The sequence below is a fragment of the Colletes latitarsis genome, chromosome 3 (assembly GCF_051014445.1).
Source record: "Colletes latitarsis isolate SP2378_abdomen chromosome 3, iyColLati1, whole genome shotgun sequence".
NCBI classification, from domain to species: Eukaryota; Metazoa; Arthropoda; class Insecta; order Hymenoptera; family Colletidae; genus Colletes; species Colletes latitarsis.
The window spans coordinates 31,563,953-31,588,986 of NC_135136.1; the positions used below are offsets into that span (position 1 = coordinate 31,563,953).

The following is a 25,034-nucleotide window of genomic DNA, read 5'->3' on the forward strand; positions in this document are numbered from 1 at the left end:
ATGGATCAATTTTAATCATTTTTGGTCATTACATATACCCCCGAAATCCTATGCATTTTCCAGAAAAAAATTCCTCACCGAAAATCTAATGTGAGGCCAGAAATGCTTCCCTGAAATTCCATGCGAATCTTTAAAATGTCATAACTCCTGAACGGATTGGCCGATTTTAATGTTTAAAAAAGCAAACTACGCGTATTTTGATGGAGAATATGTATAAATTATAAAAATATTCGAAAAGTTGGTTCTTGTCCCCGCAAAATGAGAAAAACCCCATAAAAATGGTCCAATTTTCAAACAGCCATAACTCCTACAATTGTGAATATATTTCAATGAAACTTTTTTCTGAAGTAGTGCTCATGGATACCTACAAAAAAGTATTAGAGAACTTTTTTATAGGACGTCAAACAAAATTACTAAAAATGAAAAACGAATTCTTAAGAAAATTCGACAGGGGGTAGGTGCCTAAATTTGTCGACGAAAAAAAAAAATTTCAAATCGTCCTAAAAAAATTATTTTCAATTTCAGGGGTCAATTACAATTAGTTTTGGTGAATAGACATACACCCGAAATCCTGCACATTTTGGAGAAAAAAATTCAATACGGGCGTAACTTTGAACGTTAATAACTTTTTAACGAAGCCTCCATCAACAAATTGGTATTCTTGATTTTTGTCTTATTTTGGCCTCTAGAATCTCTCATTAAAATTTTTCCCAAAGGTGGCCGAACACCCTGTATACAGGGTGAGGTACGATTACAACTGCGTTCCAACTTCTACGATGCAAAGTTCTATTCTTCATAATAAAGACTTATATACTAGAGAATTTCTTTGTACATTCCTACACATTTTGTATAGATTTTCCTTTTCTATTGTGTGTTAAGTTCTGATGTTTAATAAATGAGCATTCGTAATGTTTACGTTCATTTATTTACGTCTAAATGCGAGGCTTTGGTGTTATGTATCGCTAAATAATTTTAAATATTGTGGCAATCGGTTTATGGCAATTACTCTGAAGGTCGTAGTGTAGCAAGTCTTTGAATTCGTCACAATACTACGAAATTAAAAATAGCGACCTCAATTTTTTGATCGAAAATCAATTTATTTTTATATTTATGCAACTGCAGTTTCTTATCGGTTAAATACTGATTAACTTCGATACATTTGCTTCGTGGGGACTAATTCGTGCCTCATCTCGTATACAATTAACACTAGAACTACCGAAGCAGTCAAAATGATTCATTTACAATCTCAAATAAAAATTCTGAAATTAATACTCGACAGAATTTTTGTCTTTATACGTTTCTTCGCGTATCTATCGTTTTAATTTCTTTCGTAGCACTAAATACACTATAATTGTCAGTAGTTCTGGTGTTAACCCAATGCCTCGAGGGATTGAACGTCCGTCTCTCGGTATGTCCCCGCATAATGGCACCGTTGGTTTATTTTATCGTCGTGGCTTTTTATTTCCGTGGTACATACGTAGGTACGTGCGCGAGTAATGCAGCCGTTCCATGATTACCACGTTTGTTAAGGTGACACCGCATGACGCACACACTCGCACGTACGTGGATTTTTAGCATCGCGTCACACATCTACGTACACGGAACGATTACACTCAGTTACGAGAAAGCGCACACAACTGTCGGCCAACCGCGGCTGTAAACATTGGTGCATGTGCCTTGCCACGTGCCCAGCAATGTCGCCATTGGCGTCGGCCTACGTGGCATGAGATATCCCCACGTATTGTTGCATAATTCGGATGGGCAGTCGCGTTGTAATAATAAATCAACGTCCAATCTGTAAATTACAACGATAAATCAGTCCACTTATGATTTTTCTAATGTTCGTTGTCGAAACAGAGACACAATCGTTTTACGAATTTTTCCGTATCTAAATCGGAGATAAATTAATCTTCGTGGATCATGACGATAAATTAAAGCCATAAATTACAACGGAGAGTCTATTTCTGTGATCTTGGCAAGAAAATAAAATAAAATTGCTTTTTGCATCTGTACACGTCAAAATCAAAGATGGATGAAATTCCAACAGTAGATATGGAATAAAAATACAATCGTATGCCTAGGTTTCTATTCCGTTAAAATTCCAATTATAATAATTGGTATAAGTAAGAATTTAATTCGCCTATGATCTAAATCAATGTTCTCCAAAATGGAGGTTGCAATTCTTAAGAAGGACGTTTTACAATTCCAAATTGCTCCCTAAAGAACATTTTTAATACAGATTAATTTGAATATCTCAAACATTTTTTTCTATTAATTATTATAATAATTATAGTAATAATAATAAATTATAATACTTAATAATTGTAGAAAGATATTTTCGACCTATCACACGTCTCATAAATGCTAGAATCGAAAGATACGAATGTTTTTGTAATATTTTTTACGTGACTTTGCCTTGCGATGCATTTGAAAAATGTTCCTTTCGTTTTTCGAGTAATTTCAATGGTAAAGCTCAATAAAAAAGTACTGAGAATAAAAGAAATACTGTGATCCCAGTCGACGATCACCACTGTCGCATAATTTCGGCACAGTCTGTAAGATTCTGCAAGAAAATGTGACGAAGTGCTGGATATGGAAATCTTGTTATAGTCCGAGTCGATGATTGTCGAAATTAGTCGTATGATATAATTAGAAGTTTTTAATATCAACTTAAACGCGTTGATATATTTAGAATCCTTTCAGCTTACCTCTATAAGTGCCCGTTTTGGCTACGGTGTAGATAAGAAGAGTTGGGTAATACATAGCAGAGAATATGATTAAATTAGCTACACCCAACTTCCTATTGGTTTTGAAACAATAGGTAGAAAGCCGTGTTAATAATAGGTACTGCGTACACTCGTAGACAGTTATATCAAACAGATTGTATTTAAATGTTTTCAACCAAAATTGTTACGTCTCCTCCAAGAAAGGAGTTATAATTTTTAGCCTCATATTAGAAAGACATATGTATGTGTCAAAGTAAGCGAAATTGTAGAAATAATTGGAAGTTGTCATAATTAATTAAAATGGTGTTATATAAACATTCTTGTATGCATAATAATATTACAGTCTTAAAATTATATTTCTTAGGTTGATCAATTTTTTTTTTAACACTAATTCTACAGGATTGTGATTTTTAGTCAATTATTAAGTTTGAAAAATTGTTTCGTACGTAAATTTATATAGCAATGACTTACTCACAGACCGTGAAGTTACTTAAACTTGGTACCTGATTCAAAGTCATATTCCCGTGGAATTTAGATTAATCTGTTCAAAGAATGTGGATCGTTGGAGTTGCAAGATCTATAATATAAATTGCTCTTACCTACGAACGGTATATCGTTTATTAACTTCTATTCGATTTCGAATATTCTTTTTTGGAAGTTTTCATTACGATTGTAACCATATTATATATACGAGACTTTTTATAATTTTATCCACCAAACGAACACCACAGATAACATTGAGTAAGCTTTCACAGAATTCATATTCGCTTCAATATATATTTATTTGTAATTTAGATTTAAAAATTATAATTTCCTTTGTGAAAAGAACCGATAAGTTTAGTCTAAAACGTTTAAATATAACATGTTCTACATAACTATGTTGTCTTATTTATATAACACAAGCTCCATGTATTCTAAAAATAGGTAAAGGGTTTCATTTCCCTATTTGGATACAAATGAAAATGATTGTATCCTCTAGACATTCAAAAACACGCTGTTCGATACTTCCAATTACAGATTTTCGGATAAATTTAGCTCAGATAATTATGTTTCCCGCGAATGAATTGCTAACAATAATAAAATTCTATCAATTTGTATCATTCGAGATGAATCGTTAATTCAAGACACGCGTAATAAGAAAATTATTTTGTATTTCAGTGTAAAAATTAGATACATTATGAACTTCTATAAATAAGTGTTTATATAATACGTGTGATGTAAGTTTGCCATTTAGGAACCTTTATCTTGAAGCCGGAAATGCTCGCGTTAAGCGATCGATCTTATGTACAAGGAAGCTTAGAATGATCGTTAGAGAAATGCACTTTCAAATGCACTTTCACCTTACGTAACGAATGCAGTCACAATTCTACATTCTGAAACGTTTGTTATGTACTGCATGTTTATCGTCGATGCTTTTCCTGGAGAAAGTTATCTCACGAAGTCTGGGTGCAATTTACTCCTACGCCGACCGACAGTACTACTTCCTTGTATTAAGTTGGTTCGTTTGTTTTTTAGCTTTTTCTCGAAAATTATTATAAGTATATTGCATCTCCTTTACTTATTATTTTTTTTCCTCTTTTTTTTACGCTATAAAAGTGATATAAAAGTGTTATAATATTCAACTTTTGCATGCTGCTTTCTTTTCCGTTAATACAGCATACAAGTAACGTAGAACACCAAAGAGAATTTCGAAATCTTCAAAATGATATATTATACATATACGTAAAATGAATCGAAAAACGGAAAACTGCATTAATTACTCTAATAAAGCTCTGATTATTTAATAGTGTGGTCTTTATGCAACGAGCCAACTTAAAACTCATGTTTGTATGCGTGTCCAGCACATTCCTCGTTCGTTGACTCAGCGAAAATCATATTTAATTTTAGAACGTTTATGGTTGATATCGTTCTTGACAACAGTATTCTATATAACAAATATCAACGTTTCTCGTATTGTATTATCGCTAGTCTACTAGAGGTTTATAGAAATAAATAGTAAGAGTAAATTATAAAAATAAACCTAGCCATTGAAATTGCAAATTGAAACTTTGCTGAAAACATTAAACTCCCTTTACTATAAGTCCATCGATAATCGAAGTTTTATTAAAAATTACTGCAAACGAACAACAAAATAGAATTTAACACGTCGATTGCTATATCAATTCTTAAATTATAGCGTAACAAATGGAAATATTCAATAGTTTAATGGAGTACTCGCTATTTCGTAGTATTTCTAATTTCACCAATGACGACAGTCAACGCGTTAATCAATTTCGTGGATCGTGATTGCTTTATTTGTAAAATGAAACTAACCCAAGGTAATACTCCTCGACGAATTCTAAGGCTGTAAAGTATGATTTATGTGCACCAATTTTTCGATAAGATTAGAATTTTATTTTCACGTGTACATGTAATGTTTATACGAACGTAGCAATGAAGCCCTACCGCAGCCAATCAGCAAAAGAAAGGACAAAGAGCACAAGAAGAAGAAGTCGAAAACGATTTTGGCTGTTAACACCGAGGCGAATATTGCCTTGAAAAGCGTTGGTACGCCGCCGGAAGTGGTGTCCTACAACGTCGTCGTTCCATCGAAGCCTATACTCGAAAAGAAACCAGGTTGGTTGCGATCTAGAAACAGGCGGGAAGAAGCGCACGTTTACTATATTGTTCAAATTTATTAATCGTCAAAGTAATTTAGTCTCGCGTACGTACAAAAACAGAGTATCAAATTTTCACCGTCCGACTAATCATTTGTTCGTACTACTGATTCTGGCGAGTTCGACGAATCCAATCCTTTCGATCGCGGTTTCAGAATTCATTCAAACCACACAATTGTTTATTTTTGTTACCACGTTACTTTCTTTGTTATTTATTATTCTTAGTAGATTAAAGATGAAATTAATAATGCAATGTTCTTTTAATGCGAAATGAGAAGACGATCGATGTTTTTGCGTAACAATTTAGTTTCGTGCCTTCGTCCCTTCAGTTAGATTTCGTTCACTTCATAATCGAAGCCTTCGTATGACCCACCTGACCCTCATGGTTACCTTAGTCCACCAAAACTTTGATTGCTAAGGATATCCTAAGGATTGCTGACTAGACTGTCATTTTTGTGATTTTTTTTTATCGATAGATAGGCTGCTTTGTACTGAGATTTTGCAGATATATTTATTCATCTTATAAGCACGTACAGTATTTTTTTCATAATAAAATATTAAAAATTGTGGGAGTTATAATTTTTTGTTTAATGGTTCTTCTGAAAAAGGTGCTCCACTGGCTTCCACGACTCCAACGGATCCGCTAATCTGAAACAGAGGGGGTTAAAGTATCTTTATTAGGAAGAGTATAGTTATAGCAGGAACTAGGGAAAAGTTGAAATCTCGATAAATAAATAAAGATTGCACTTCGAGTTTCGAATTTCTATTTTTTAACCTTTCATTTGTCTTTAGCATATTAAAAAAAAAATAGTAAAACTCAATAGTTTTTAAAAACTCTACTTTTAGCGATCCTCTACTTGGAAGCCAGTTTAAATGCGTTTTTTTTAGCAACTATGTATTCGGCACTGACAATAATTGTCAGCAATGTTAAACAAGATTACAGACAATTATCCAGCGTGTGGTATACATAATCGACGTTATGTAATATTTCAACGCGGTAATGTGCTCCGCTGACAAGAAATCCTCCGATTGTAATGCAGGTTCGCTTGTCTCAGGAGACTTCTAATCAGCGGAGCACTGTACTTGACGCGCCTAAGATATACAGCTTGTCAAGTGCTGGTAGTATAAAAACCCGCTAAATTCTGTAAAATGTTATAAAAAGTTTATAGCAATTTGTAGCAATCTTAAAAAAGTATAGGAATTTCTTATTTCAAAAATTTAAATAAATTGATATAACGATATAGAGTTCTTAAATTTATTACAAAATTATTTGGATCTGTTACAGAAGGTGTTCTCGTCGAATTTCCTATTCTCTTGGAAACACTTTCAATTCAAATATCATTTTTTCTTTTCATAAATCGCATTCGATTCAATTTTGTTTAGGTTTTAAGTTAGGCCTGAGTGTTTTAATAAAAATTTATAATCGACGCTAAAGTACTTGGAAATGATATTTTTTAAAGAAAAATAAATATGTTATAAAAGTCAATTTAGGAAACCAATATTGGCAAGAAATTAAAATAAAAATATCAAACAACGATCTTCCTATCATATCACTGTTGCAATTCAAACGATGATCGTATAAATTCGAATAAATTCAGAGCAAAGAGAAAATTTGTTTAAATTATATTTTTCTTATTATTTCTACATTTAAAAATGTGGACTCCAGAATTAGACTGTGTCGGGTTCACTGTTCACGAAAATGTTCTTTTTCATTTACATAACACAATCTAATATAGAAAATTAGGTAATTAATGTTGGATCCGACACAAGTTAGCTCTAAGGTTTCCAAATTAATAATATTAATTCTGAAATCATGTTCTTTGTGTGTTTTAAAATTTCATTCACGATTCCTGCTTCTTTCCTATAGAATATTTACCGGTACAATATCGAAACACCATCTAAAAATACCGATATTAATCTCCGTTGTGCAAAAACGTTTTTCGTTCGAGGACGACAGTTACCACGCGAACCGACATACCAGAAATATTTTAAATGTCGACTCTCTTTCGCTTCGTTTTATATGTATAATTGCGCGATACTATTCCACGAATAAAAGGGTAGGATCGAGCACTTGGTTAGTTCAGATACAGTGCTCGAGTCGAGCCGGGGGCTTTATATAACGTCGAGAAGCGCCTCCGATTTATGTAATTATTTACATAATTTTTATTAATCCATTTCGAACGAATCGATTCTCACACAGGCTTTTTTCGTCGATCGTTACGAGTCGGGACCCGATTTGCCCTGTTACGAGCCCTTACGTCTGGTCCTGTAACAGGACACGTTTCAGAACGAGAATAGATTCCGTTGCGTAATAACGATGCGCGGTTGCTAGTTTGTTGCACGTTTGTCATCCATACGCACGTTAGTATACGAGTCAACGAGGTCACGATAAGATCAGAAGCACGTTTTGCAAAAATATCTCTTCTGTACAATGGTAACGCAATGAACAGTTAACGCAGCGGCAACATAGATTTCTCGATGAATGAAGCGACGACAAATATTGCCTTAGCATTATTCAACGACACACCCACGAACCTTGAGGCTCAATTTTTACTTTTACGTCGTTCTTTTATCTAGTATTTTATTATCATCACTGCACTTGTCGTTCTGTTGGACTAAGGTAACATTCCCACCTTGTATCCTTCGATAATTCATTACCACTCATGCAGCACTTTGTGTTTTACGCGTTCCTTGGACGCCTCTTATCTCTTCCTACGTTCCTGTTCATTCAGTAATGCTTTTTCACTTCATGCGGTGTAAAAAAGCTGAATGTACAGTTTTAAGTACCGAATAAAAATACTCCGATGTCTGAAATCACTTTAGCTGTGCAAAATTCAAGATATACGAGCGAAGAATGAATACACAAACAGTTACAATGAATTTTTATTTAATTAAATTATTTATTACTTTACAGTTTAAATTAATTATTATTTATGCTTGAGTTAATACGGAAACCATATAATAATTCGTTATGATTATAAATTATACGAGAATTAGAAACGTAAAGAAATAATTTCTTTTACAGACAACGATTAGTGACATTATGCAAATAAATTGATTAAATATTGATGCATGAAACATTAATTCATAGAGCAGACCGTAGACAATAATATTTTCAGTTTTTAACTCTTCTTACCTTTACTTTTTAATTTCGATATTGAATACAATAAATAACAAAAATATTCGGATAGTACAGTATACTTATATTTATTTTTATATAAAATCTTAATTATTTTAATACTGTGCACTAAATTATTTTATACAAAATTTAAGTATTTGCTCTTATTCGAATATAGTGCCCCAAACATAATTCTGTATTTCATTTTTACGATTAAATTTCGCAAAAGATTGTAAAGAAAAAGAGTGAAAATAATATCTTTAATTTAGATCAAGTAACTAATCTGTTGCAAGTTAAAGGAACGTTTCGTCGAGTTAATAAAGTTCCATCCTTGAAAATAAGAATCTTTCCTTGCTTTTTCCCCTGAAAATGAGCGTCCATGGAACGTTGTTGCAAATACGACCGTGTTGCTTGCGTATGAACCATCTGCAAAGAGCGCAATTTAACGAAAGAATTTCTATTGGTTTTGTACAAGAAGAAATAGCCACTGTAGAATTGGTGGACGCAACGGATCCGAGCGAGCACAACGGCGATACCATCACAGATGTGGAAACAGGACTTGCTTCCCGTCCGAATTGTCTGGACGATTCCATCTCTCAAGCCAATGTTAGTATTCGTTACAAAGCAACCGGGGGAGGAGACGAAATTACTTTAACCCCTTTCCTTACGATTTGTTTTCAATCGAGCGTACTCGTTCATTGTCAGACTATTTAACTGCTCGAAGCACTCGTCCAGCAGGACGCGATTCTTTCTCTTTTAGTGCAATTATGTCACTCGCGACTCTCTCGGCTGTGATCGATCGAGGAACTCCCCATTTCAGGGCGGTTCTGGATATGACCATGCTCAGAGAAACATCACACTGCCTATTTACAATTATAGCCTTATTACGTGTCATGTTTATACGAGCCGTTAGTTACGAAAGTGATGGAAGCCGATTTTCTCTTTTAAATTGGAGCTTTTGCAAGCAACGTTCAAAGAGTCCTAAAGAGAACTTTGGCATGAGTCTACGCTTTGAGATTCAATAATTGTGTCGCTTTTTATATTTATAGTTCTAGTTTCAAGATATTTAAACGCTATTTTTCCATCGTGATTCAAAATCGATACTAAAATAAATGTTTTACTAATGAGAAATTTATCTAAGATCATTTAAATTTCATGAATGCTCGAAAGTGTGTGTTTTGAACGATTGAGTAATCTATGCCACATTCGAAACATTGAGTGTAACTTTAACCCTTAAGTGGATTATTGGGGCCTCTGCGGCCCTCCTTAAGTTTAAACTAATAATTGTTTAATACATGTCAATGTAATTATTTGAAAATTTATATAATCTCCCAATAGTTCATTATTTTTTAAATGCTCTAAAGTAAAGTTGACTTTCATTTACTAATTTCATTTACTAAGTAAAATAATTCAGTTGAGATTGAGAGTCCATTTAAGGGTTAACACTGCATCAGCCAATATTTCTTGTTACATGCATAAAGAACCTGTTATCAATACAGTTATCTTCGCTGTACGCCGACGAGATTTAAATTCACTCTCGATAAATTCACGGGTTATTTGCGAGCTTGCGAATCTATCGAAAACTAAATTTAATGCAGTTATATTGTATCCTATAGGAGGGATTTTGCGCAGTGATTTCGATGCACGACGGCCTCGTGTTATACACGACTTCCTCGATATGCACAGCTCTAGGATACCCAAAGGACGCGTGGATTGGCCGTTCCTTCATCGACTACGTGCATCCTAAAGATAAGGCTACCTTGGCTGATCAGATCACTCGCGGAGTAGCATCGCCCCAAGAAGACAGGCCGAAAGGTATGATTTAAAGTCCTCCTTTCCAACAATAGACATAGCACGCGATGAGACTGTTAGCGTTCGCTTTGACACAACGTGAAAGACGCGAGAGATAATCGAAGCGCTTAAAACGAACGAAAGATGTGTTCATGGAAAAGGAGGCTCGCATAACTAGCGCAACCCGTGGGACACAGCACAGACGTGCCTGAACACGTAGGAATCGCTACCGACCACACAAGACTCGTATGAATCGATATAGACGGTCATGATCTTGTAGAACGCGACACAGATGATCCTGGACTTGTACGATACGATGTAAACAACACTGGCCACGTGCAACTTGATATCGTTAATTTCGCTTTCGTGGGTCCTAATACTGACGACACAAGACGCACACGATCTGATTCAGGTAACTCCAGCAATATGACACTCAGCACAAACGCCCACGAAACTCGATACCGACGATTTCCAACGATGTCGATAGAAATTACTCTTGACGACGACTTGGTACAGACGACTGTCAATTCACAAGAGTCATTTACACGAGAACCCCGAAATCGAAAAACTCGCTATTAAACTCAAAGATTGATGATATGACGTCGCGATGGTTTTAGGTAGCCATGCTAGTCTTGAATTTTAACGAAATTTGGCACAAAATTATACTATATGACCAACCAGTTTTGAGAAACGTATTTATAAAATGTTCGATAAAATTAGTTCGTAGAGTGTTTCGTTTTTGTGATAATTGAATTTGAATATTTGTGGAATATGCATGCGATCGAGTACGATCTGTCTGGTACGTCTGTTCATTCCTTGCTTGTTCTACTTGCACCGATATTCAAGTTGTACTTTATTTCACGCGTTCCCAATCATATTATTCTACATTTACGGTTTATCATTCCATTTTCAACTCAGATTATTCTGCTGTTAATAAATTTATAAAAATTGACATGAATCTAGTACCCTGCCAAGTTTTATTAAAATCAATAAGCTTTGCATCTGATTCTGACTTCTCTCGTTAGTTTGTTGAACCATCGAGACTTTAGGTACTTTCAACCCCATTGGAAACGTTGAAGATTTGTTAAGTGGTAAACTTTAAAGTAGAACAATGTCATTCTGCAAAATATTTTATTCCAACGAGTATATTGTATCAGGAGTCAAGATTTAAAGTTTGAAAGTCTGTACGTATTTTACAGGGAAGAGTGTTGAAACATTAATGTTTGAATACTTGTTTAATTTTGTAATTATATTTCTGGACATCATCAAAATCTCATAATCATCATAATATCTCTGGATCCCTCGGGACTCAAGAACCTCGAAAACTCAGAGATCTAGATGTCGATCTCACGAACCCTCGATCGTTGTTTTAAAATTCCCTGGGCCTGCTATTTTCCATTTGATCGTTTCCCCATGTGTTTGGGGTCGTCTGTATCGGCTCATACAAGTCCTGTGGTATCTGTGTTGCGGGGACATTGATCTTGATGTTGTTGGTACTGACTTTCACGAGTTCGGGATCGTTTGTATTGGGTCTCAGAATTCGGTATCGTTGACATCGTATCACATGAGACCCGGTATCGTGAGTACGGGTCTCACGTGTCCGATGTGGTCGATACCAGGTCTTACGAGACCAGGGTTATTTATATTAAATTGTATGAGTTCGGGCTCGTCTGTATTATATTCCATTGGTCCAGGATTGTCTGTATCGAGTCATGCGACGCAAGAGTTGTCGGTATCGAGTTGCTCCAATCCAGGGGGCGTAAGTATCGAGCTCGTAGTCGTTACTATAGTAAGTATACAGGTGGTTAACTTTAGCGATATCTAAGAAAAAATATTACTATTCTATCTGGAGTCCTGCTAGGATCTCTCCTTGGTCGTCTATATGTTTTATTTATTTGTAAATCCGAGTTTTTGAAGTTTTCAAATTCGATGACATGGAAACGTATTACAGAATTAGTTTCTTTTTGATTTGATCGCTCATTGCTGAACAATGTATACAGGGTGTTCGGCCACCCCTGGGAAAAATTTTAATACAGGATTCTAGAAGCCAAAATAAGACGAAAATCAAGAATATCAATTTGTTGATGGAGGCTTCGTTAAAAAGTTATTAACAATTAAATTCAAAAATTTCAAATCGTTCTGCAAAAATTATTTTCGGTTGCGGGGGTCAATTACAATCATTTTTGGTGAATACACGTACTTCCGAAATCCTACCCACTTTCGAGAAAAAAATACGAGTAAGTGCTGAAAGTTTTGGGTGAAAAAAAAGACTTTCGAATCGTTTTGGAAAAATTATTTTTAGTTGCAGGGGTCAATTGCAAGCATTTTTGGTCAACAGACATACCCTCGAAATCCTACTCAGTTTCGAGAAAAAAATTCCTTACCGAAAATCTAATTTCTGGCCAGAAATGTCTGCCCGAATTTTCATGCGATTCTTTAAAACATCATAACTACTCAACGGATTGGACGATTTTAATGTTTAAAAAAGCAAACTACGCGTATTTTGATGGAGAATATGTACAAATCGCAAAAATATGCGAAAAGTTGGTCCTTGACCCCGCAAAATGAGAAAAACCCCATAAAAATGGTCCAATTTTCAAACAGCCATAACTTCTACAATTGTGAATATATTTCAATGAAACTTTTTACTGAAGTAGAGCCCATGGGTACCTACAAAAAAGTATTAGACAACTTTTCTGTAAGTCGTCAAACAAAATTACTAAAAATGAAAAAGTAATTTTTAAGAAAGATCGACAGGGGGTAGGTGTCTAAATTTTTCAACGAAAAAAAATTTTTTCAAATCGTTCTAAAAAAATTATTTTCGGTTCCGGGGGTCAATTGCAATCATTTTTGGTGAATAGACATACTTCCGAAATCCTATCCACTGTCTAGGAAAAAATTCGAGAAGGTGTGAAATTTTTCGACGGAAAAAAAAATTTCAAATCGTTTTGGAAAAATTATTTTCGGTTGCGGGGGTCAATTACAATCATTTTTGGTGAATAGACATACCCTCGTAATCTCGCGCATTTTCGAGAAAAAAATTCAGTATGGTCGGAACTTTAAACGTTAATAACTGTTTAACAAAGCCTTCATCAACAAATTGGTATTCTTGATTTTCGTCTTACTTTGACCTCTAAAATCCCCCATTAAAATTTTTCCCAGGGGTGGCCGAACACCCTCTATATGTATAGTATACAGCAATGAGCGATCAAATAAAAAAGAAACTGACTCTGTAATACATAAAAAAGTATAAGTAAAAGATTTTAAAGATATATTGTAGATGTATTACGACAAACTTCCTTAATAATTCTCCTATTATCGTAAGAATCTGTGCTTCGGCTCTGTTCTCGATTAATTAAATATTTCATGATGATTTTCCTCATTCTTACAGTCCGAAATAAAATTACGCGCTTGAATGGAAATCTGTATCTAATTTACGGGTTAAGGCAATTTTCCCAAGAAAAATTTATATTATGTTTACGATTTATTGTCGAACATAGACTGACGAACCGTGTCTGTTGTACCACGCGTTGCAGAACACCATAGTAGCATATACGATGTTTGAGTGTTCGTGATCGACAGAAAATTATTTTATTAGACTGTAGTAGTGGTCTATAATAACTATACATTTAATATATTCAATATATTATTTCGTGTCACGTGTATGCATGATAACGCAATATTATCATACGGTTTGTCGTAAAATTATCGAGGAACAATCTCTTTTTCAGGTATTAATGGCAGAAGAGCAAGTTTATTTTGCGGATTGCGGAAATATATTAGATCCGCCGTTCACCATCACTCGATCTGTCAGCACAAAGAAGCAAGGTCGAATTTGTACCTTCCGTTCCACTTGACCCTGTCGTTCAGAGATTTCCGAGATCGCGTGACCGAGCAACAACATAAAGCAATCTTCCTGGTGGTCACAGCACAACCTGTTCATTCTGCATATAAAGGTAGTACGATCGAAGATCTTTGAGGAGATCTGACTAACAAAAAGACTCGATAAATTCTCTTTGAAATTGATCGGTAATTTTCAAGCCCGCGACAAGCTGAATACAGATAAAATATAAACGATGGGGAACAAATAATTTTCACTAAGAAACTACGATCGAGTCATTTTGTTGGTCCTGTCTTCTCAGCGATACTAAATGACTCGGTGGTTTCCATGGCGACGTGCCTTAAACAGAAGGTAATTTTTAATAAATTAGAAACGTTCACACGAAAATCGCAACGATGTTGATAGTTCCTCATCTTTGTCGTTTTTTCATTTATTCGTTTTCTTATCATCTGGCCAGTGTATCGTTTTCGTTCAGTTTGGAGACCACTGTTTCGATTATTCATTTAAACGAGAAACAAAAAAAAAGAAATAACATAACAATTCATTCGTCATTTTTCACGAATAGATAACAGCTTACTATGCTTTGCTTGTTAAACACGTAGCGATCTTTTATCGTTAACATTGCTTATTCTGTGTTTTAATAAAAAGAGGAAGAGAAATAACTAACTAATCCTACAAACAGTACTACTGACAATGCTACCAAACATTTTTCTTTCTCTTTCTAGTCGTGTGTCTTTATATTGACGAATAATATTAAATGCCAATCCAATTTTTGTAACGTCGCATTGAAATTGTAGACTAAAATAAATTTAAGCCGCACAGTGATTGTTAATTCGCTTTAAAGCTTGTTTATGTTATCTTCCTGTCGACGACGGACCGAAGTTCACTTATTGCTTTATTGTATCCTTGCCTCGATATTAACACTTGCAGTAGCGGACCAGAATACAGAGACATTGTTGTATCGCCATGTAAGAAGAGAAAATTATTGAATTAGCAAATATTATTGGAAAATATGAAACAGTTGATAAGAGGTATGATATAAATTTATCTTCACCGAGGTTTGCATTGAGAATGAAACACAGTGAAACAATATTTTAATAAATACTGTGCAAAATTAATGCTACAATTATTTAAAATAAGTTATTCCACAAAATATTAGCTTTTTAAAACATTTTTGTTACTTGTGCTAATTTACAATATGTTTCACAAGAGCGTTGGCTTGATATCTAAGAAAGCAATAAGTATTTTTGAAAAATTAAAAAATAGGTTTAAAGTATACATATGTATGTACGATGTAATTATCTAACATTGTGTGGCATCTCCTTTATTCTGGAATATAGTTTAATAATATATAATAATAATAGAATAAAGGAGGTATATGTGTACTTTAAACCTATTTTTGAATTTTTCAAAAATACTTATTACTTTCTTAGATATTTAAGCCAACGCTCTTGTGAAACATGCTGTAAATATAGACTTAACAAAAGATTTTTAAAAATTTAAAAAAAAATAAAATTTTAGTGTACATGTGACTGGAAGATCAACTATTAATTGTTGGCTGTTTAATACCCATAATATAGTATGACAATCTATCAAGAATGTTGTCGTTGCAAATTTTAGTCCACTACTGTACAAGATGTCCCAAAATTATCACGATCACCACAGTATGAGTTTACACCTCTAAATCGGCGATTTACCAAAACTTCTGCCCGCAAAATTGTTCTTGACCGATTTTTTCAAGATTAAACTATATTACGGTTGCATCGTATTGTACTAATTGTAAAGAAAAAAGCCTCTTAAAAAATTATATTAAAGTTTTAATAATTTATACATTTCCTGGGTTTTAAAGAAAAAACTGGATCATTAAGGTGGAGTCTGTAATAGTTTTGTATTTACAAACGTCAAATCTAAAAATTGGTCTTCCATTATTCCTTACACGCTTTTATATCGTCGTCGAACCATGATGAACTGTTAGTTCAAATAACAGTAATAGACTAAGACGGTAACAATTACACTATTTAGAATCTCAAGTCAAGTAGTCAAAACCAGCTTAGTGATGACAAATTCACATTTGTAAATACGAAGACTATTACAGACTTGATCTTAACGATTCAGTTTTTTCTTTAAAATGTGAGAAATGTATAAATTAATAAAACTGTAATATAATCATTCAAGAGAACGATCGAGTTGCGTCATATAGTTTCTTATAATAAGTTCAATACGATGCAATCATCAAAAGAATTTTACTTTGAAAAAGTTAGTTATTGACAATTTTTTGTAGATCTCTGTGGTGATCGTGACATATAATTTTTCCATCATTTCTTTATACGTATCTTTGATTCTACAGCTTGTACAAATCTTGAGAGAAACCAGTTCGAAAGGTTCTCGTAGAAAATGCCAAAATGCTCGAGAGGTTTATGCAATGTCTTCGTCCTGCGTTTCTCAAAATTGTCTCGTATTATGCGAAAGTTGCGCAGGCTTTTCTGCGGATCAAGCTGTCGCTACTAACAATCGAATGGCAGATGGTCGGACGACGGAGCTGGGTCACTTCTACCCACACTTATAATAAAATCCATATATTTATGCAGTATGAATTTACGATTTACCTTCGAAATAGAAGCATTTATTTATAAAAAATATTCAACACATATACAACTATTTGTTATATATTTCCACGATTTGTGCATAAAGTAGTCGATAGGTTGACTTCACAAGGTTTACAAATTTTTCTTTATCTTTTGAACAATGTGTATCGTTATTACATGTGCACACATAACACTGAAAACGCTTTTCAGAAAAAGACATAGTAGTTTTTTGATTTTTTTCAAAGTTCTTTGCTTGATTTTTCAATTAAGAATGACTGAGTTGTAGTCTTACAATTTAGAGTCTAAAGAGGCCACTAAAACACTTTCTTATCTATTACTGTGTGACAAACGAAGTCAATGAAAACGTTAAGCGACCGAGAAGAATTGATAAAGAGCGAGTCTGAGTTTTCAACTCGATTCTGATACTATAAACGATGTATAAATCGTTCGATGGCGGACAGTATGCGGGTCGGAATTGGCCCACCTTCGCCGGCGGACTGCTAATGCGTATCATTAAAAATAAAAAAAAAATTCATTGTGTAGGAAACTCCTAGCAAGAGAGAGAATGACCTCGACTTTGTTATTATCGTTATCCGCAGCGCCAGAAGAAACAATAATATCTTCGATATTCACGACCCGCCACACAGCGACGTGCCACTTATCCCATGTTGATCCCGACGTAGTCCAATACTTTGGCTATCTACCTCAGGATATGGTCGGTCGATCGCTGTTTGACTTCTACCATCCCGAGGATCTGCCCTTCATCAAAGACATCTATGAGACTGTGAGCATGCGCCCAGAAAAAGAAACACTTTAGGTTTCGATCGAGTATACGCTTGAGAAAAAAAAAATGATACGTGAGAATGGTAGAGCAAAAAAAAAAAAAAAAAATGAATGAGAATGTAATCCGCAGAAAAAGTGCGAGCAAGCGAGTCCCGACAACCGAACGTCGAACGACGTGTGAATCCTTATTCCTACGATTACTCATATTTATATTGTTAAACAGGTGATCAAGCTCGAAGGTGTCTCCTTCAGATCGAAACCCTACAGGTTCGGAGTGCAGAACGGAGGCTACGTCGTCCTCGAAACCGAGTGGTCGTCCTTTATCAATCCATGGACGAAAAAACTAGAGTTTGTCGTAGGTCAACACAGGGTACTGAAAGGTCCGGCGTATCCCGATATCTTCCGTGTACCACGTGCCACGGAGGTCGGTCAGCTGGACAACATCAGCGAAGAGGTGCTCAAAGAGGCCAAGATCATACAAGGAGAGATACGTACACTTCTCAGCGAGGTATGTTTTCCATCGATGATCCATCTTGAACCAGCGGTATAGTTTACGAGATTTTGTCTAGATCGTGTTTCTAAGGTAAACCATAGTACGATGGCCCTATAATAGATCAGTTTGCCCTATCGTCATAGTACTAGCACAGACAAGGTATAAGAGTAGATCTTACACTTTATGGACTTTCGTGGCTACTACACTAATGCATAGCCACCTTGTATATGAGTTCTGGCGCTTCGTATAGCTTCGAAGGTTCGAGGAAGAAGTAGTTTACTCCTACAATAGTGAATGTATTTTACTGAAATTTATTTCTGAAGCAGAGCTTATGGATACCTACAAGAAAGTATTAGGCAACTTTTCTATAGAGCATCAAACAAAATTACTAAAAATCGAAAACGAATTTTTAAGAAAAATTGACAGGGAGTAGGTGCTGAAATTTTTTGGCGAAAAAGAAAATTATTTTTAGTTGTGGGGGTCAATTACAATAATTTTTGGCGAATACATATACCTCCCCCCCCCCCCATTCCTACGCACTTTCGAGAAAATAATTCTTCACCGAAAATACAATGTCTGACCATGAATGAATGATTCCCCTGAAATTTCATGCATATGTTTAAAAAATCATAACTCCTGAACGGATTGGAGGATTTCAAAGTTTCAAAATGCAAATAACGTGTATTTTGGTGAAGAATATTTAAAAAATCTAAGAATGGTCGAAAAGTTGTTCCTTAACCTCGTAAAGTGAGAAAAACCTCATTAGTCCTACTTCTTGACATTTCCTTGGTCTTCACTAGGGCAATGGGACTCTAGAGCTCCAGAAAAATGGACCGAAAAAATTCATTGGATGTAAGTCTATTCGTATACCTTGTCAGTATTACTAGATTTCACGAGGCTGTCGTAAATGCACGTCTTAACTAAACTTTTGGTCAACATTATAAGTTTGATTTATTTTTGTTTCGTTTATTGTTAAGGGTCGAATTATTGCTTTGTTTATTTTGTAAAATTACGTAAACAATACACAAAATGTCATAGAAAAAAGTTTTGCTGTTCGCAAGTTGAACAAAAGTATAAGTTCATTTATTAAAAACTATTTATTTGTAAATCATTCGTAATATAAATTATTCTTAATAATCAGCATCTGATCGACAACGGTAAATACATTGAAAAATTCTCGTTTTCATTTCGCTTATAACATTTTCCATCAAGCCTTAATCAATTTCTTTTAATTCCTCGACTGGAGACTATTTTTTTGTTTCGATATGTTCATTTAACCCCTTGCCGTACAATGACGAGTCTGACTCATTACAAGTTCTTAATGCCAAGTTACACAATCATAAATCTATTTAGTCGTCGCCAAGTCTTTTACATGTAAAACAAATCTATTTTATTCTCCATTCCTTTCACGAACGTTTGAAAAATAATTTGCAATTAAACCGTACGCTAAGGGGTTAACGAGAATCCCCTAATAAATTTTTAATAGAGTTTCTGTCCATGTTGAAAGGGGAAAAATGTGACAGACGTTACAGTAAACGATTCACACCGTAGTGTTGTATCTACGAAAACGCTAATCGCGACAAATGTGCCCGTTCACTCCCCAACTTTTTCTCTTTTGTTCTATCGTACGTCTGCGCAGAACATCAAAAGAAAGTCAGATATTACCGAGCACGACGTGTCAAAGAGGTGCAAGGACCTCGCGTCCTTCATGGAAAATCTGCTGCAAGAGACGAGGGCATCCGGTCTTGGCAAAGATGTGCTCGCTGCGGACGACAAGAGTTTTTCGGTGACTATTAGCTACGTTTTAGTATCGCCGACACTTATCTATTTTGCTAGTAGTACGCTATGACGCACTATGGTGGTATGCTGCAAAGTATACTTAACAGTCTCATTGTACATAATGCCACGTTCCATTTATGACGACTCAACGTGGAAGGTATCGAAATTTACTGTTACATCTGTAAACGCATCGTTCGTGTCGCTCTATGGTCGCACGAATTGTACGATATTGTTTTTGGTACGGATTTATTCCAAGTTGAAACTCGATCGAACGAATCCTACGGGCGTCTGTCTTCTAAGTGAACACGTCGACTGTCCATACTAGGTCTGCTATCATGGTCTTGCAATGTTTTTGCATTTTTTAGACGATATTCGTACCGTGGATCAGAAGGCAGTCAATGTGTTAACTTTTCAACCTTTTCATTGTAATTACTTGTGATACTTTTTGTTAGAGACCACGATTTTGTCTCTTTCGTGTCGCTATTTACATACAGTTAAATGTAGGTATTCGAACATTTATGTTTCACGCAAATAATTTGCATTATTACGTTATTTGTAATTATTTGAATTATTTATAAATTAAACAGTACACGTATATTTTAACTATATGTGTGTGCACTTGTATTTTGAAAACACGCTAGAAGAGCAGTTCTCAAACTTTTTTAAGCGTGGAGCTCACTTTAGCTAAAAACATTATATACCGAGCTCAAATGTTTTGCTTGGTTGAATTTTTCTTTCATCGTGTTAGAAGAGGATAATTCTTATGATAAGTAGATACGAGTTAAGGATTAAAATTAAAGTGACAAACGTCTCCATCATTTGCTCCATAAAGCACAGTTTGAGAACAGCTAAGTATCGCTTTGACGTATCGTTCGTAGATGTAGTATTCATAGCGATCGAGTTTCAACCGTGCAGAGTTTTTTTTTTTCTTTGCTGATCCGTTCAGAAAAGCATGACGTAAGTAAGAGGGCTGGGAAAATTCTGAGTCGACGTATCCGTTCGCGAAGCAGTCCTTAAACTTTTCGAAGATGTTCGATAAAAGAGTTCGATTATCGTTAAAACCGTCGATCTGCTTCCGAACGATACGTCCTTGGAATTCGTTTAGATCTTTCGGAAAACTAAAGGTGCAAGGTGAGTAAGGTACACAGCAATTGATTAAACATTTTACAGCCTGGTGTCACGTCTAACCGGATGGTTGCGTTGAAAGTAACTCGAAAGCCACTTGTCGCTAGTGTAGGGTATTCACGCACACCTGCTACCGTAATTTGTAACGTGGCTAGTCGTAAGTAAGAACGACAGATCACGATAAAAAGAAAAAGAACGATCTACCAAATTGGTTTGTACATAGACACGGACGGAGGACAATGTGAAAATTGTGTAGATCCGCTAATGGATAGCGTCAATTTCAAAACCTTGTAGGCACGTTGTTGGTAAGTCTATTTACATTTCCATTCAATATTACTACTCGCTAATGATGGTAAAACTCAATTTTTCTCCTCTTTTTTTTCCTAAAGAAAAAATAAACAACAACAAACCTCGATTGCAACAGTTTGGATCATACAGTAGCTAATTGGTAACCCAGACCTTGAATTTTGAATTTATTAATACAATTCACTGATTTCTACGTCCAGCAAATCTAGTGGACTGATAGCATAATCGAGACACGTTTGTTTCAATCTGTCTTATTGTATGGTCCTTGCTCTATCTGATCGACAACGTACTCTGTCCGAAGAACGGTTACTAACTCTCAAAGAGAATGTTTCTTTATGCTTTGTTACTTCTTTTCATCGTTTTCATGCGCATTTTGCTAAGAGATTGTTCACGTTCTACAATTTTTCTATCCTCGTCATTGGAACGCTTCGTACATTCCGTTGTCCCGATTTTTTGTGAACAATTGCTCTAAACGACTCTGTCGTGTCTCTTTCCTTTCGCAAGGCTAGGTATCTCTCTGCCAGGAACTCCGAATATCGTATCCTTCACAATCGAACGATGCAACCGAGAATTCGATCGTCCCCGACGTCACGTTCGAGAAACGTTTCACGATCGTTAACGCGAAAGGCTACAAGTGTATCTATAAATTATTGCAATGTGATGTTCGTGAGTAAAGTTCCGGTATGTCTCATCACTTACAAGGTTTTGAAACTAACGAGGCAACGCGAGCGGGGCTGGAAGAGGAACACGTACAACCCTTTCGATCGTGACACGTTAAATTTAGCACATTGAATGTTTTATGGTTTTAAACAATGAGGACTTTTAACAGTTTCTGGTATTCCAATGTTTTATCACATTGTGTAATAAGTTCCCTCGCGTTTCATTGTAAAATTATTAAATACTTACCATTTTGTTCTTTGATCTTCTTTCGTCTTTTAAATAATTTAACCCTGTATAGTCTAAATTATGTTTGAATTCTAAAAAAAATTCTGATACTATCTTTGTAATTAACGTTTACGTATTATTGATAAAAAACACTAGGAAACTGTTAAAGACGAGATTAAGAGAATCTTAGATGCACTGTTTTCTAAATTTATCGAACGCAGACTTACGATCGTCATTAACCCATTAGCTACCATCGATGCGAAAGTGAAACATTAATTATTAGTTTACTTTATGATAGTTTGAACAACTTATTCTGCGAAAACAATCAAAAGTATTTATTTCAGAAGGGACTAAGTTTTTTAAATATGTTTCTTTTAAATCTTATGTTTGCAAAATTTAACCGGAGGTTTTATATTATAAAAAATATTGCTAGATCATCGTTAGTTTATACCAAAATATTATTACTATTTATTCTCCCATTTTCAATTTTTGTTCGAAAAGAATTTCGAAGTAATAAGTCGAGGCGTTGCTAGTTTTGCAAATTGTTGTAAATATTCTAAATTCGCAAAAAACGTCGAAAAATAATATTTGGTCGTTAATGGGTTAATCCGTTAATTTGTTACATATTCGGAATGGGTAGGGGAAGCAAATGTGAGTGAACCGTGAATTTGGTTGGGGAGGGAAGATTAAAAGAAGGTGGTAGCTAGTAGTAGTCGAAGCAACTAACGTTTTCACAGAGCTGGAGAAATATTAATCGGTTGATTGGTCGCTCGTGCGTTGTAAATATTGCATTCTCGCGGTCACGAGATCGAAGATAAACTTACACGGCGCAGAGTATCACGCACGGCTGTTTCGTTTTCCCTTTAATAGCCAAGTAGAACGTCTAACAATAATAAAACAGCACGACGCGAGCCGCTAAACGCAATGCAAATTTGCAAAACAATTGACAGTGACGAAAATCGTGTGACGTTTCTTTCTAAGTCGCTACAATATACTTGTGAAGGGATCACGCAATCCCTTGTTACAGGAGCACGACAGCGTGATGCTCGGTGAAATATCGCCCCATCACGAGTACTACGACAGTAAATCGTCCACCGAGACGCCGCCCAGTTACAATCAGCTCAACTACAATGAGAATATTGAAAGGTTCTTTAAGAGCAAACCGCCGGTCGCCACCATGTACGGCAGCGACGATGAGAACATTAATTCCAGCAACGACGAGGGCGAGAAGACCAGTCCGAATTCAGGAGGTGAGATTTCCTTGCTAACATTTCCCTATCATCTTCGTTTTATCGCTTGTTGCATGTACAGTTGATTATACAGGCCATCCATGGGATTCTAGTGGCCAAAATAAGACGAACATCAAGAATAATAATTTAAATTAAATTAAAAAATTTCAAATCATTCATGGAAAAATTATTTTCGGTTGCGGGGGTCAATAGACATATCTTCGAAATTCTACGCATTTTCGAGAAAAAAATCAGAAAATAATTTGTAAAAATAGGAGACAAAAGGGAATAACTCTAAAAAATGAAGTTTTTGAATTAAAAAAACTTTAAACGAAGTGTCAATTTAAATAATTAATCATTTATGTATTTTTAAAATTATAATCAAATATTAAGTTTCAAGGAAAAAATAAAGTAATAAATCAATTTATCACATAAATTCTGTAATTATATAATGTGGAATAAAAGCAATGGCAGGGCTTCTGTCTGTCTTTGAACAATTTAATGAAGGGAAATTCATCAATAAACAAATTATTTTCTATAAAATAACTACGTTTACTGACTGTTTCAATCCATCAAGCGCCGTTTCGTCGATTTTAATACGATATTATCACGCGTAGCAGCGAGGAAATGTATGTCGCCGATAAACGGAAGCGGCGCGAGCGGAAGCGGAAGCGCGGAAAATCTCAGCAGCGGTTCCAACAACCAGACAAGTTCGGCGAGTAGAGGAAACACGTCAAATACCACCAGCAACACCACCACTACGGAAAGTTTGAAGCCTCCCACCTTGACCGAATCGTTGCTCAATCGTCACAACGAGGACATGGAGAAGCTGATGATGCAGAAACACCGGGAGCTTCGTTCCAGTTTCAAGAACAGCGACAAACTCAAGGATTCGCGGATAAAAGCTACCACCGACAAAACAGCGGACCCTAACGCGCATTTCATCAATCAGAATCATGGAATCAAGAGAAGCGGAAGCCATAGCTGGAAGGGTGATAGTTTCAAAGTAAGTGCTTCGCTGTTTTCAAGGATGCGTAAAGTTTCAGTGAAGGGAAAATAGGTATTTCATATCGATCCTCAAATTGATGGATTCCTTGTTTCGAAAAAGTAATAATAAATAAAAGGATAGAATATATTGAAAGTGTTCCCGGAGGAAGACAATTTGTTATTTGTAAATATGTTTCTGTACTTTATTACAGGTCTTTATCTAGTTTGATAAGCATTGGGTGCGTGAAAAAAATTTTAATACATTTTTGATAGGCATCTGGATCAGGACCTTTTCGTTTAAAACAATAAATAATTTATTAAAATCCTAATACGTGAGGCAACGAACTACTGTCGATGGTTATTTATGACCAAAAGTTGCTACGAGTTTACAATTTTGTTGAAAATTAATATTGAAAATGGACTGCAATAGATACCATTTGTGTGTTACAATAAAAATATGCACTGTGAAAAATGTATGTGGAAGATAGCTTTTTAAATTCAAACATGGTGATTATTATTTGAAAGACAAGCTCTGCTTCTGTCATTGATAATTATATTTAGAACAATTTAATACATGAAAATCCACGAATTTCGGTGGTCGAGATTGCTAATGTTGATTAAACGTAATTAAATAAATTGTTTCCTATAAAATAACACGACATTATCATTTATACAAAAATAGATAAAAACCTGTAGTGAAGTATAGGAACACATCTGAATCAATCGTGA

At 35.1% G+C, this 25,034-nt stretch overlaps 1 protein-coding gene across 9 annotated transcripts in view; it reads left to right on the plus strand.

The window, feature by feature from the left end:
• The window catches only part of Per (period circadian regulator), a 95,641-nt gene that overhangs the window by 15,430 nt on the left and 55,177 nt on the right, over positions 1-25,034 (plus strand). For 3 of the 9 annotated variants that reach the window (XR_013079432.1, XM_076762314.1, XM_076762322.1), the window contains exons 3-11: positions 5,158-5,342; positions 8,977-9,107; positions 10,118-10,316; positions 14,024-14,248; positions 17,318-17,502; positions 17,725-18,009; positions 19,634-19,780; positions 23,093-23,339; positions 23,936-24,324. Coding sequence is in view for 8 of the 9 variants with exons in the window: in XM_076762314.1 (XP_076618429.1) it covers positions 5,158-5,342; positions 8,977-9,107; positions 10,118-10,316; positions 14,024-14,248; positions 17,318-17,502; positions 17,725-18,009; positions 19,634-19,780; positions 23,093-23,339; positions 23,936-24,324 (1,993 nt within the window). In the remaining variant the exon portion in view is untranslated. The remainder of the gene's footprint in view (positions 1-5,157; positions 5,343-8,976; positions 9,108-10,117; positions 10,317-14,023; positions 14,249-17,317; positions 17,503-17,724; positions 18,010-19,633; positions 19,781-23,092; positions 23,340-23,935; positions 24,325-25,034) is intronic. The other 6 variants (XM_076762317.1, XM_076762319.1, XM_076762320.1 and 3 more) reach the window with 6 other exon arrangements.